A 15,226-nucleotide genomic window follows, 5' to 3' on the forward strand; every position below is an offset into this window, starting at 1 on the left:
GGTCACTCATTAGCCCCGAATCAGTTCTGCCGCTGTCGTGCGGTTATTGATGGATCGGTATGAAATTACAAACATCCAAACATCGATGGGCACCAATCCGTCAGTTGAGGACACCTGCTCAGCGTGATGGATGAGTCGGTACGGTCTCGCTCACTAGTAATTCCTATCCGATTCATTTATCAACCGCTACCGATGGATCCGTGTAAAGTGATTATTTTAGAACATGAAAACTTTTTGGTTTTTTTTTGACGATGATGCTAGAAGATAGTCCAATACAATGATACAAAATTTTGTATATAAGACATAGGCTAATGATACTAATTATAATAAGTCTGATTCTATTCACTAATCAGTAGGTCAGTCAGGAAAATCTGCTGTTGAAATAGAATAGTAGATATTTAATAATACAAGACATTTCAGACCTTATTTCTTATCAATACCCATCATGTTGATGAAGCTTAATCCGAGTTATTATGGCACGGGCGTGACAAGATATTACTGATCTCAAGAGTTTAAAGACACTTATAAAATTGTAGGTAGGAAGTGCCAAAATAACTGCTTAGTCCTTACTCCTCATAAGAAGGAAATATTCTTGAGAGTTTGAGAGAGAAGGAAATATTTTTGAGAGAGTTAAATCATCATAAAATTACGGACGGTAATAGAATAAAATATTCTAGTACTTAACCACATGAAAATAATGATAGCGAATATCCGAGCCCGGTCGTCAACTAAACCGGCGATGGGCACGTGAAACGACGCAAACGGTGCGGGCAGAAAAATATTTTTTTTATTATCGGATAGCGGACATGTTTAATGTATGAGTCTGTTTTGTGACGTGCGTTCCAACTTCGAAGGGTAGCTTCATCGCTTTTTCAACCGAATTACATCGAATATCAACAAAATAAGGTAAGTAGACTTTTTTAACAAAATACTTACACGTTTGTAACATTATTGGTGTATGTAACGGTATATTTCATTGGTTTTATAATTTTGAGGTTATAGTAAGCGCTTTTATCGAGGCATTGTGCTCGATTAAATTAAACTTTATTACCTAGAAGAATCGATTCATAATCGCGTGAACACAAATCGGTGCTATATTTGTAAACAAAACCAACTCATGAATCGTTGTCGGCCGGCGGCCATGCTTTATTCGTATCTAGTATGAATCTGTCTCTTTCACTCTTATTGTGATTCCTGCTTCGAAAACGAAAAGGAATAATATTAGCGAGCCGAACGAGGATGTCAAGGTTAAACACTGGCAAACAAAATGTTTGTTTCTTTCATTTTGTTTTTATCAAATTAAAGGCATAATAATGATAAATAATAATATTTGTTGTGGACTGTGGTTATCATGTGAAAAACTACACGGTAAAATCGATGAGAATCTAGGAAAATAATTACTTAAGTTTATGATTTAGATGAAGGTAGGGTTTGTGATTACGATAAATACTAAATATTTCAATCTAAAACAAGGGACACCCGGATAGAACGAAGTTATTAAAAAAACACACAAAAAAAGAGAGGAAGAGATAAAGAGAGACAGAAACACGCGCTACCGCACAGCTTACAACTATAGCATTTTTGTTCTAGTTGTAATATACCGCGACACTTTTGTGTCAAGTCGTTACAACTTTTTTCGTCTAGCCCCCTTTCGCAACGCGTGATAAGGAACTTCGTTCCAATAAATACAGATAGAAACTTATTCGCACGTGAAATCGGTACGTGCCTTGTGAGATAAGCATCCCACGTATATTATCGTAAGTGTATTAAGAACTGTCGTCTACCGACAAAATCTTGCAGATTGGGAGTTTAAAACAAGTGCAGCATACAAAATGCCACCGTCTAAGTTGAAAGATAAAGTCTATTACACGAGATATGACGTCCCTTTATGTGTCTAGACCAAAAATACTCTGCCCGGTCATGTTAATATAGAAGATAACTAGATAGTACATAACTATAAACTTCAGGAAAACAGTCGACTTCTTTGATTGCCTTTTGTTAGTCAAACGTTATCCTGTAGACTGTAGAGTGTAGACAATCTACTTACAGGATTTTGAACAGCGTTTGACTTAAATGTCCTTACCAGTTGACATAAAAAGATTTCAAGGTAAGGCGACATATTTACATGAGAATATGTAACATTAGGGTAATTATCATAATAATTATTCATATAAATTATAACTTATAAGTAATTATTGTAATATTATGGTAGTTGAGTAATTTTTATAGCGTTCACAGAGCGTAAGGTATGCTATTAATAAGTTAATTACTTACCTGCATATTGTGTAGTGTGTACCTGTATCACGTACCTTATTCTAGTAATTAAATCCAACTATTGTATGGGTTTAATTCTGTCAGGATCCTATCAAACAGTTAACTAAGGCTGGCTACTCACGGCGTGTGATATCACAAGCCGCGCCGCACCGAGCCAGCTATTACGAGCGAGCACGAGCCACAGGCCACCAGGCGAGCACGAGCCACCCCTTCTCACGGCGCGTTATATCACAAGCCGCGCCACGCTGACAAACATTCAAGTAAAATTAATCTTTATTAACACGAAAATAGATATCATTTTGCTCTAAGTCACTACGTTAAATAAGTAAATTTTAATGAAATGCAACTTTATTCACTAGGCAACTAGGTTGCATTTAGTCCCATTTTTTTTTTGTCCCAGGGTAGCCGTACAGACGGATTTCGTGATGTTGTGCTCGAACAGAAGCGTCATTCTTCCACCAGTACGAGTGGAAACATAATAATTATTATTATTGTGAATTATAAAAATAGTATAGCATCACGGGAAACCCGGAAGGTTTTGAGCAATTATTATTGTTCGGAATCGTACATCCTGCAAGCTTTCGTCATCATTCCACGCGAAAAACATACCATCATCAATCCTCATCACCTTGGTGAGTGGCAGTCTTCCACCATGCATTTTTTGCGTAACATCCTGCCATGCACTGTAAAACTCAGGAATGAACTGTCACCAGTATTTGAGGACCAATACACGCCATGGGAATTTAGTCCCAGCCCCCAGGGTATCCCACCCTGGAACTTAAATCCCTCTGGCGTGATAATTCTACAACACCAAGAATGAGTGTAAGTGAAAAGAGTTTCATATTAGTTAATCACCTATAATAAAAATCTTCGTGCTAGCTATAGCGCGATGTAGCCGCCAAGCAGCAGCATCTGTTATCAAATAAATGAATTACAATTAATTTAATAAAATTAGTGGCATTGATTGAAATGCTACCTAGATGCCTAGTGAATAAAGTTGCATTTCATTAAAATTTACTTATTTAACGTAGTGACTTAGAGCAAAATGATATCTATTATCGTGTTAATAAAGTTTCATTTTACTTGAATTTTTGTCGACGTGGCGCTACTTGTGATATCACGCGCCGTGAGAAGGGGTGGCTCGTGCTCGCCTGTTTGCTCAAGCCGCGCCTTTGAAGTTACCGACTTTAATCGGATCGGGACACGCCTGCACGAGCCGCGCCGCGCCACCCCTTCACACGGCGCGTGGCTCGAGCGGGCGCGGCGCGGCTCGTGGTAGCACGCGCCGTGAGAACGCAACCACGCCATCACTTTTTACGAGCGCGTGGCTCGAGCTGGCGCGTGATATTAAACGCGCCTGCTCGAGCCAGCCCGAGCCACCCCTTCACACGGCGCGTGGCTCGAGCGGGCGCGGCGCGGCTTGCGATAATACGCGCCGTGAGAAGGCACCATAATATTCTCTCATTAATGTCAATCAAAGACAAAACGGCTGACTCTTTGACTTTTCACCAATGAAAAGGCGTTTGACGTTGATATTTCACATTTTATGTGAATACTATTTTGTAGTATGACTTCTTTGATTTTAAATAACCTTTAATAGAACTCAGTTAAAATATCTGTAGGTCTCATTTCATGACGTCAAATAGAAATTATTACGGCGCATCCACATTGTCGTTACACATTTACAAAAAAGGATACCATAATAATAATAATTATTATTATTATTATTATCAGCCTACAGTGTCCCACTGCTGGGCAAAGGCTTCCCCTCTCTCTTTCCAAAGTTCACGATCCTGTGAAGTTGTTGGCCACTCTTTATCAAACGCATCTAGTTCGTCGCGCCACCTTTTCTTGGGTCGGCCTCTGTTACGCCGACCATTCGGTAGCCACTCCGAAACTAGGCGCGCCCACCTGTCCGGGTGCATACGGGAGACGTGCCCTGCCCAGCTCCACTTAAGGCTAGCTGCCTTTCTGCCTACGTCAACGAGCTTCGTTTTCGAACGCAAACGCATAATAATTATATCCTATCAAAAACATTTCTTGTAAAATGTTGCCGAGATGACCACATAAGGCCCTGTGAAAAAGATAATATGAGACCTCATGTAGAGCCAAGCTTCTGAATTTACATGGCATAATTCTACTGACCCTAACTTAAACAAATTCTACATACTTACCAGTAAATAATATGATGGCTTCGCCGTTTCGCTACCGTCGCGAAGGTGATGCGAATATTTAGTTTTGATCTAAAGTTAGTAACAAAACAGCCGAGCCATACATATTTACTGATATGTAGAATTTGTTAAGTTCAGGTTCAGTAGAGTTAGCCATGTAGATTCAGAAGCTTGGCTCTACATGATATCTCATATCTTTTTCACAGGATAAACCTTATTTGGTCATCTCGGCAACATTTTACAAGAAAAATTTTTTTTGGTGGGATTTCAGTTGTTTTTGTAAGTTGGTTCTTTTTTTTTCATTGATTTATTTTAGGTCGCTCAAACATAAGTTGGTTCTTGTAAGTAGGTACTTATTTAAAGGTTTTTTGGTACGGGTCTGCAGTCCCGTGTAAACTCTTATATCCTAATTTATAAAATTGATGAAATTCTAATATAAACCTCCACTCCGCAATTTTAGGGGATAGGGGGTGAAAGTTATAAGTTTATGATTTTTTTTTGTTGCTTGTATACTAAACTGAGATTACATACCAAATTTCAGCTTTCCAGCAATTCAAGAAGTAGCCAAACATTTTGATAATCATCAATGTGTCAGTGACGAAATCGGTGTATTTTAGATATCAATAAAATCTAAAGTATAAAAGCTATTCAATTGAGACTCTGTATGTTTAATAAGTCTACTATTGACATCATATCCTGAAAATATCTGGTATATGGGAAACCAACTCTATGAGGGTTCCCAAAACAACGAAACACTCCGAGAAAAGGTAGGTAAAGCCCTTGCGGTTCGCTTGGCTCGTCTCGGCAGGTGCACTACCGTGCACCCAGATAGAACATATCCTCAAGGGTCGCAGTAACATTAGGGCCTGCGTTCAGGACAAAGAAACAATATTACGTCATAATCAAGTCACTCACCCTAGTATACAAATCGCAGGACACGGTGTGGAAGACTTTACCGTAGATGCAGATGTCTTTGCCTATGTCCAGATCCTTCCAGTGCCAGGGATCGCCCAGGTCATTCTTGGGTATCCTGCCCCGCTTCACCAGCTTGCCTTGCCAGAGACCAGAGTTCTGCAAAGATTAGAATTTATTGTGACGCCAAAACTAAAACCGTGTTAAAGCATGAGTAATAAGTAAGATAATATTATTAAGATAGTTCGCGATAAGCTACACAGTATAAACCATTCGTAGTTGGGTAATGAGTTATAGTTTCAATTTTTTGACATAATGTTTGGAAGAGAACTGCAAAACAAGACTAAAAATATTTTTAGATCTCCTGAACAGTACAGATATATATATTTTATTATGTTATAGTATAAGTTACAATAAATATAAATTATGTAGTCAATTAGATGTGCAAAGTTCAACTCGTCGACGACGAGTCATATTATTGAGGTAATAATAATAAATTAAGAAAAATAAGTAATAACAATTAAACATACACAAGTAATAAAATTATGTAAAACAATTTAAATAAGGAAAATGGCTTAAATTATTCAGGGTTACTTTAGATATTTGCTGGATACAATTTGTTTACCTAGCTTCTACCTAGCTTCTAGCAAATACTCATTCGCTTGTAAATTAAATAATATTATTATTTTATGTAAATTATATTTTAGTACTTGCTTATTTATACATGGTTCATACTTATTCCGTTTCGAGACTTTTATAACTATTAACCTACCAATATACAAAAAATCTGCTTGTTAGGGTTCCGTTTTAGGGTTCAGTAGTCAGCCAAGTTTTATTGATTACAGAACCCTATAACGGAGGACTATATTGATTACAGAATCCCTAACGAGTTGGTTTTTTGTAAATTGATAGGTATATAGGTTATTAGTTAATTTAAAAGTAACATTTTCCTACAAATAAAATAGTCCATATTTTAGGACCATCAATTATTCAAAGTATGAAATCCTTTCTATCTCTGTTAGCTACCACTTTCGAGATTTTTCGCAAATAAAAATGTTGTTCGTCTTATCAAAACTAAGCTACTTACAAAAAATTGCTCGATAGTAATAAAAAAAAGTTGTTCCAGTGCTCCCGTACTAAAATATTCACCCTATAAAAAATAATATGCTGTAATCATTATTATAATGCGGTGGACAGTATATTTACATTACAGCGTTGAGCAGGTGGGCGCACTGCAATTTATCTTAGCTGCGACTTGGAACTTGGAAGTCTTAGAACTTTGAAAACAAACTCCTCCGTCCTCCCAAGTCCCAACTATGACAATCTTTCTTATTTTCATTGCAACGATTCAATCTTGGTCCGTTCTTTTATATTTTAACAAGTTCAAATTCTTATTTTATTAACAGTCTGTTAACGTGAAAATAAATTGTAGGTGAATTTGACGTTTTAGCCATAGTAAAAGGAGGGGAAGTAAGTTATCTTCATACAAAGGCACCGCGCGCGGCTTGCATGTGTGCGCCATAGTATTGATACTATGGCGCACACATGCAAGCCGCGCGCGTCGCCACGTACGGCACACAACAAAATCTCGGCGGCACCAGCCTTATAAAACTGGCCGAGATTTTATTGTGTGCCGTACGTGGCGACGCATTGATACTATGGCGCACACATACAAGCCGCGCACGGTGCCTTTATATAAAGATAACTTACTTTTACTATGTTTTAGCTCTTCTTCCGTTTTGTGTTGGGGCGCATTGTCATGTGTAGTTTTGTTCTACAGAACTAGGTTTTTTACCTAACTGAAAAGAGGAGACGTAATCGAATCGATCGAACGAATCTAATGATCCAATATATGTTATTTTTAATTTTTTAGTATAACTTCTTATAAAATTGGGTAATTAACTCTTAATGTGACGCAACGAAAGGATAGAAAAAAAATGAACAATAGTAACGATTTTATTTATGTACTAAAATGTTATAGTTTCTCAGGCAAAAATACAAACTGTACGAAAAATTCTAGTATAATTATTTTGAATAGGCACTTCCTTTTAATGCGTGCTATCTTCACCTCGATCACAAAACTGTCTTTTTTAGGTCTTTGAATTTGACTTTGTAATTTATCCGAATAGTTGCAAAAGGTATTTCCGATGGCGACCATTCGACGCCGAATACTCTACAATGTAATCGCTAAGGTCATCTCGACAATGTTCCAACCACTTCCGACTATTTCCTTTCCGATATTTCGACGAATTCTGGTCTAAAACTTCGTCGATTGTTACTGGCGTTTTAAAAATGAACGTAGGTTTTGTATGTCATAATTTATCAGGTCTTGTAAGTCTTTAATTGGCCATAAAACTTAATTTACAACCGACTTGGGCTTTACTACTACAATTCTCATTTCTTTGGCATTATTTTACAGTTCATTTTATCATATTATAACAATAGTACGATCAAGATTGTAGACTTTTGTTGTAATTTAGAAATTAACATAATAGTGCTCTCCTCAAATACTTTAGGTATGTACCATCGAGGAAATTGGGCAGTTGACGGACCAACGTTATTTGGTCGGATCATGTTGTGAATGTTGATTGTGGCTGGGTTTGACGTAATGCGACCAAACTACGTAGGTCCCCCATCTGCCTAGGAATCAATTTCTCTGATAGTAACTACATATGTGTTGAAGGTTTATAGGTAGTTTGAACCTTAACGAAGGTTATCTAAGCTCTAAATTCAAATACAAAATTACACCAAAAAAAAACGTACCCTAATCTTCGGTTCAATGACAGTGAGCGTATCGTCCTCCAGGAAGTAGATGATGTTGACAACCCTGACTCTGTAGTTCTCGAGGGGGTCATCGAACACGGGCTGCTTGAAGAACGCAGTGAAGTTGAGACACCGCTTGTTGTAGTGCACCCAGTGCGGGATCACCGCGGGTGGGGCGCTCTGCTTCACCCGACCGTAAGTTAGGGAAGGATCATAGCTAAAAAAAGAAATAATATGATAGAAACAAGCTATAATATCTTCAGATAGATTTTACAGTAGGTATGTTTATCATAGTGTAACTCACTGCGGTTCATACGTTTATATGGAGCTTAAGGGCCGATTCACACCGGAATGGCAGCGGCGAGGTGAGCACTTTCAGGGTCATATGATTTTACACTTTATCTTCATTATTGTAATACATAGTATCGATTGAGAAGTCTATGGCCGCCCGTGGCCGCTCGTTGCCGCGATTTCTCAAGCGATACTATGTAATATTGAAGATAAAGTTTAAAATCATATGACGCTGAAAGTGCTCGCCTCGACGCTGCCATTCCGGTGTGAATCGGCCCTAAGAGGCGACTTAACTCATAGGCGACATAGGTTAAAATGATCTGCGTTTTCACTAATCGCCTCCATAAAATTTAGCCCTCAGAATACGTTTCCTGAGGATTTCGTTTAAGTTTATATGTTACGAGTTACGACTCACAGGTCACCTAAGTCTGTAGAGGCTAAAAACTAATATAGGATAATTTGAGCAAATGTTGTCTGGTTAGGTGCGTTAGGACTTAGGAGGCATCTGGTGAAATGATAAGACTTGACTCTTTTGAAGTACAGTGACTGAACTCAGTCGACTTACTCGGCGTAAAACTTAGGTAGCTTTCTTGAGGAACAGAAACATAACTCACTTGAGGCTGTCATCGGCGAGCGCGAAGGCATTACTGTCGACGTCGGTGTCGGTACCACCGGGCCCACGCACCAGGGTGTCTGGCATCATGTAGCCATGGTAGAAGCGCATGGAGCTCCTCAGGTGGTGCGACCCACGCGTTGGGTCGGAGAACGTGTAGCCCGGGAGCTTCGGTAGACCCCACGCCATGACTACTAAACAAAAGTTAAAAACTATAACTTGACCACAAAAATAGGCATGATGACTTTTTTTCTTGGTAATAATTAAAGGACCATTCAAAAGTAGAAACATCAGTGAAATTATTACTCTATTAGTTTAAAAACTTTCCAAGATATAACAATTCAAAAATCTAATAAAATAGACCTTCCCGAAATGCTCCACACAAAGTGCTACGAAATTATGACGTCACTGTTTTGTAGTTTGTACGCATCGGGGAAGAACTTTGTTCCATATGTATACTAAATATTGCGTTTTTGAAAGTGGTTTCATAACAAAAGTTGCTTTTATAGTGCGACCAGTCTAAGCGCATCTTTGTAGCATACTAAAATATGTATGCTACGAGTTACGACAGTCACGCTTTAAGTGGTTAGATTCACTGGTTAGAGTATAATTGCATAAGTTATCGAATAGTAAATAAATATTTAGTTAATTTAAATCAACTCATCTAAAAAAATCAACTTATCTATCTAACGTTGAAGGCTCATAACAAAAAAATACAAAAGTTATCAAGCTGAAATTTTGGAAAATATACTTATTTTTTACAGTTACTTAAATATCTTTATTGCATTAGAAAAATCTTTGACCTTGTCATCATCTCTATTATTTGTGTTTGTATGTTTTACAGTGTTAGCCGTGGCCGTCGCGTTGGCCGTTGTGGGACACCTCATATCATGAGGTGTCGTTAAACTCGTCCTCAAGTTCGATTTCACTATGGAAATTGTACTTGAGGAAGCTGTGCTATAACAAACACACCGAAATAAACAATAATGCTATTTCTTTTGGCTTCATCGCATTCACACACACAAAACACATGAACAAACTTAGTATATTGGTATTAGGTGCTATAATTTTATGAGTATACTTAATAATTTCAGCGAAAATGGGATAATAGGTAAAAAGTTATAAATGAATAGGAGGGAAGTTTTCTCGTTTTAACCCATCAATCCCCAATCGGCAGCTGGCTGCCGCAAAACAATTGAAAATCTACTGTGTCTGCGATATCCACGATTAAGAGGAGTCCACACCGCCGTTTTTCCATACAAACGCTGTCCCCTGTTTCCTCCCTGGATAATGCCAGTAGAGTTATGATTTTTTTCCTGAATATCTATGGCCACTATTAGCATGTTTTCTTTTTTTTCATAATTTCATTATTAATTAGATAAGAACGTCCAAAAACCCAAAAAAATTGCCAGATTTTCCTCTGTGTTCAAACACCCAGAAAACAAAACAGGCTAGAATATACAAAAAAATAAAACATAGGAACACAGCTCAAACCTTGCTTTAATTCTTAATGAAAAAAGTACTTAAATCGGTTAAGTTTTGGAGAAGGAATCAGCGGACAACGAATCGAAGATTTTCTGTTCTTTTATTAGAACTTTTGTCATGTTGTCTCTATCGCGCTCTGCGGTGGGAGAATTGAGATTGGTGAGACAGCAATACATTTTCAAATACCTATTTTCAATTTCTCTCGCCCCTGGTGTATCCTCTTAAATATTTCCGGACTTCGGCGCGACGGCCGCCCTCCGCCTCTCGCGTCTTATTGGATTCCAGATTTATATTTTACGTACTACTGAAGTCACATGGATGGTGCACAATATAACACCGTCAGTAGTAAATTGTAAATATCAATATCTAGATACATTCTACGTTGTGTTTAATAGTAGTTTATCATTATAGAATTGAAGTTTGTAAATTTAAAGATGTGTAGAACTTGTACTTAAATTACTAAAAACTTACCATAAAATTATAATTGAAGAATCATACGCACCACAAATAGAATAGCAACTACAAGTACAGAAAGCTGCCCTTAATCACTGGACTTTATTAGCTTAATTAGAGATTAGTAAATCGTTACTATATGGAACCAACATTTAAATTCAACACGCTGGCTCGACTGGGCCTAAATTATCGTTTTATTTGGCAGAGTGAAAGTGGGATAGTTCTTCTGACACATCAAACCTTCACCCTAGTCAGTAGTCCGACTTCTACTCGTGGCGGCTTACCTGTTATTTTACTTCAGAAGGGATAAAACACTCACTTTATGTAATTACTCAGTGTAAATGAAAATATACTCAGCAGTGTTTATTATAAAAGGATAAAATTTTAATCACTAAAATATAATACACCTCTTGAAATAAACATGACAAACATCAACGCGTTGCTAGGATACTCAAAATGGTTGCCAAGTGAAGTATAGCATGGCGCAAGAAGGTAAACATCTGTCATACACGACCCAACTCAACCACACGTGATGTGTGTTAAAATGAAAAACACGCTAATGTGTCGGATGGGATTGTAAATGACTTGCCCTAGACCCTCAGGCTGTTTACATACGGCGCCGCAGCGGCAGCGTTTCTCGTTTTGCGGCGCGATCATGGGTCCGACTAGTCTCGTATGTTTGTTAAAAACTGCGGCACCGCTCGCCGTCGCCGCCGGCCCATGGAGGTACAAGGATGAGTAATGAGTATCCCACCAAAAACATTTTCATGTAAAAATGTTGCCAAGATGAGAACATAATAATATATAGTTCGTCGTGTCAAAAAGTAGTGAGATCTCATGTAGAGCCAAGTTTCTAACCTTACATACTCAGCCCTAAATCTTATAAAAACCTTAATTTTACACTAAAGCGCGGCAAAATATTTGATAATAATATTATAATGTGTCAGCCGCACGACGAGAATCTAAAAACTCTACACATTAGTTAAAATCGGTGGCCTCGCCATTTATCATTAGTTACGGTATATTATTAGGTTCAAAGCCCTGACGAATAACAAAATGGCCAAGCCATCGATTACTTTAATATTTAATAATAATATTAAAATAAAGTAAAAAATTAAGAGGGGCTCCCATACAAAAAACACAAAATTTTGCCTAATTTTGCTTTATAATGGTACGGATATAAGTTAAGTTGGTTTTGATAATTTTTTTTGTTGTTTTAGTACTAATATCATGTTACATACCAAATTTCAGCTTTCTAAGACTTCAGGAAGTACCCTAACAGTTTTGATGATCGGTGAGTCAGTGACCAAATTGTGAGTTTTTGGACTCCTATAAAATCTAAAGTATAATATCTACGATATTCAAACTTTGCGCATTTAATAACTATGTCACTTTATCTTAAAAATTTCAACTATCTGGCATTATTCAAACCAAAGTTACGAGGGTTCAAAAATACGACGAAACGTTGCGAGAAAAGGTAGGTAGTGCCCTTGCGTGCTTCGCTTGGCTCATCTTGGCGGGGGCACTCCCGTGCCCCCAGATGCAGCGACGCCGCGCCGACGCGGTGGCGGTGCCGCTGCCGCTGCGGCGCGTGTGTAAACACGCTCAGGCCTAATCCCTAGGTTACATAGGACTGGAATAATTAGAATACTGCTACATTAATATTATCATTAAAAAAATTATTAATGTTTACTTATACAGTAAAACCATTGGCTTTTACCAATCGTAGTTTTTAAATATGATAGCAAAATACCATGTAGGAGTACAAATCTAAAAGATGATACCTATTGATCCAAGTTCTACGCAAACAAACATATTTTTTTGATTTGTTAGTATTCAGTTTCTCGAATTGGGAAAATACATACGTAACGATTTATCGTAGCGATTTCAGACTGTGCAGATAAATCGAACGTTCCTAGGAGGAACGTTCGATCCGTGTGGAGGCATCCACACGCCTCCGATATCGACGTCGATCTGGGAGTTACATGTTAACAATGGAGGATTATGACGCACTTGCTATATTAGGCCTGGTTATGTGTTTCAAGAAAAAAAGAAGCGGAGTCTATGGTGTAAAGACTGGCTCATGAAAAGGAAGCAAATTTTATTTGCTCATACCAACTTGTTGACGAACGATATCGTCAACGATTTTTCATACACACGATCGATAAAACTGCGCAAACTGGTCTGCACCAGTCTGCACAGATTTATCGCTACGATAAATCATTACGTATGTATGAGGCAGGAGTCATTTATAAAAAGAAGAAGTAGTAGGATTCAATTAACGACAGACGTAAGGAAAATTAATCGAAGTCGAATAGACTCCCTTCAACACATTTTCGCTGATATTATCGATATTTCTCGTTGAATCCGTATCGTTCTCTCAGTAGCTTCTCATAAGGAGTATGGGCAAATTTGTATGGAGCTTGGGCTATCCGCGGCCAAGAACAATTCTAACATAATATATTCATACTTAGGAGTCCTACAATTACAGTGGAGAAATCTCATCGCCAAAATAATATACTTTAAAAGTGAATAAAATACATTTTTATATTTCAAGATGATTTACATAATTTAATAAGTATGTAGCTTATGTTTAGAGCAAAAGCGGGAAGGTAAGGTAAAAGGTTTTTATAAGGAGGACCACTGTTTATTAGTACTTACTCGTGTTCAATAATAGTACTTAATTCCGCTACTGCTAACTTAACCTAACGTGGGAGAGCCATGCTTCGGTACGAATGGGCCGGCTCGACCGGAGAAATTCCACGTTCTCACAGAAAACCGGCGTGAAACAGAGCTTGCGCTGTGTTTCGCCGAGTGAGTGAGTTTACCGGAGGCCCAATCTCCTACCCTATTCCCTTTCCTACCCTCCCCTATTCCCTTCCCTTCCTTTCCCATCCCTACCCTCCCCTATTACCGTATTCCCCTTAAAAGGCCGGCAACGCACCTGCAGCTCCTCTGATGCTGTCCATGGGCGACGGAAGTTGCTTTCCATCAGGTGACCCGTTTGCTCGTTTGCCCCCTTATTTCATAAAAAAAAACCTAACCTAACCTAACCTAAACCTAACTTAATCTAAACCTAACCTAACCTAAACCTCACCCTATTAATCTATCAATATACAAAAAATCAGCTCGTTCGGGTTCCGTTATAGGGTTCTGTAATCAATAAAACTTAGTTGACTACTGAACCCTAAAAGGTTAGGGTTCCGCCCTAACAAGCTGATATTTTGTATATTGATAGATTAATAGTTATTTAATTTAAGAATAATATTGTCCAACAAATAGAACAATCCATATTAGAGGACCACCAAGACAAAGTATGAAATCCTTTCCATTTCTGTTAGCTACCACTTTCAAGATTTTTCGCAAATAAAAATATTGTTCGTCTTATCAAAATGAAGCTACTCACAAAAAATTAGCTTCATAGTAATCAAAACAATTTTTTTCTAGTGCTCAGAGGATCTAAATTTTAACGTGACAGTATTAAGGTAAGTAATTAGAAAAAAAAAGAAAATAAAGACCGCACTATGCGAAAGGTGCCTGATACCTAAAGGTACTTGAAATCTATGATATGAATTGTGTAGGGATAAAAAAAATACTCTATGATAATATTTTAGTTTTGGAAGCCTCGAAAAATCTGGGCTATCATTCTACTAAATGGTAGGTTCTGAACGCGACTCTGGTATTTGCGAAATGACTTCGCCCTTTAGGGCAAATACAGACCTTGAACTGGAAAGGGCGGAAGCCTTCATGGATCAAACGAATTAAACGGTCAAATGGGGCTATCGCGTCATTTTTACAGATAATACGACTTATGTAGTTACTTTTTTTATTAGCCTATGCTCACTGCTGAGTAAAGGCCTCTCCCAAAGACTTCCATTTTTAAGGGTTCCGTAGCCAAATGGCAAAAAACGGAACTGTCCGTCCGTATGTCACAGCCACTTGTCTCCGAAACTATAAGAGCTATACTATTGAAACTTGGTAAGTAGATGTAACCTGTGAACGGCATTAAGATTTTGATATAAAAATGGAAAAATTATTAAAAATTTTAGGGGTCTCTCTAACTTCTAAAGTAGGGGGGCATGATAATTCTAAAAAAATATATGATGTACATTACTATAAAAACTACCAACGAAAATTGGTTTGAACGAAATCTAGCAAGTAGTTTTTTTTATACGTCATAAAATATGGTAAACCTTAAATTATCTTTCATTAAATCAACCGAAATATAAAAATAAATCAAAAACCTTTTTATTTCATAAAAATA

General features: G+C 37.7%; 2 protein-coding genes across 4 annotated transcripts in view; one reads left to right on the forward strand and one right to left on the reverse strand.

Annotated features, from left to right (window-relative positions):
• LOC121729210 (EF-hand domain-containing protein 1-like) overlaps positions 1-11,367 on the reverse strand; it is a 45,976-nt gene extending 34,609 nt beyond the window's left edge. Inside the window, exons 1-4 of one of the 3 annotated variants that reach the window (XM_042117639.1) lie at positions 11,247-11,367; positions 9,026-9,215; positions 8,121-8,337; positions 5,361-5,516 (exon numbers count right to left, since the gene is read on the reverse strand). In XM_042117639.1, coding sequence (XP_041973573.1) covers positions 5,361-5,516; positions 8,121-8,337; positions 9,026-9,213 — 561 coding nt within the window. In that variant the 5' untranslated portion in view covers positions 9,214-9,215; positions 11,247-11,367. Of the gene's footprint in view, positions 1-5,360; positions 5,517-8,120; positions 8,338-9,025; positions 9,219-11,246 lie in introns of all 3 variants that reach the window. The other 2 variants (XM_042117638.1, XM_042117640.1) reach the window with 2 other exon arrangements.
• The window catches only part of LOC121729211 (pseudouridine-metabolizing bifunctional protein C1861.05), a 253,194-nt gene continuing 238,711 nt past the window's right edge, over positions 744-15,226 (forward strand). The window contains exon 1 of the mRNA XM_042117641.1: positions 744-906. The gene's annotated coding sequence lies outside the window, so the exon portion shown is untranslated. The remainder of the gene's footprint in view (positions 907-15,226) is intronic.

The sequence above is a fragment of the Aricia agestis genome, chromosome 8 (assembly GCF_905147365.1).
Source record: "Aricia agestis chromosome 8, ilAriAges1.1, whole genome shotgun sequence".
NCBI lineage: Eukaryota > Metazoa > Arthropoda > Insecta > Lepidoptera > Lycaenidae > Aricia > Aricia agestis.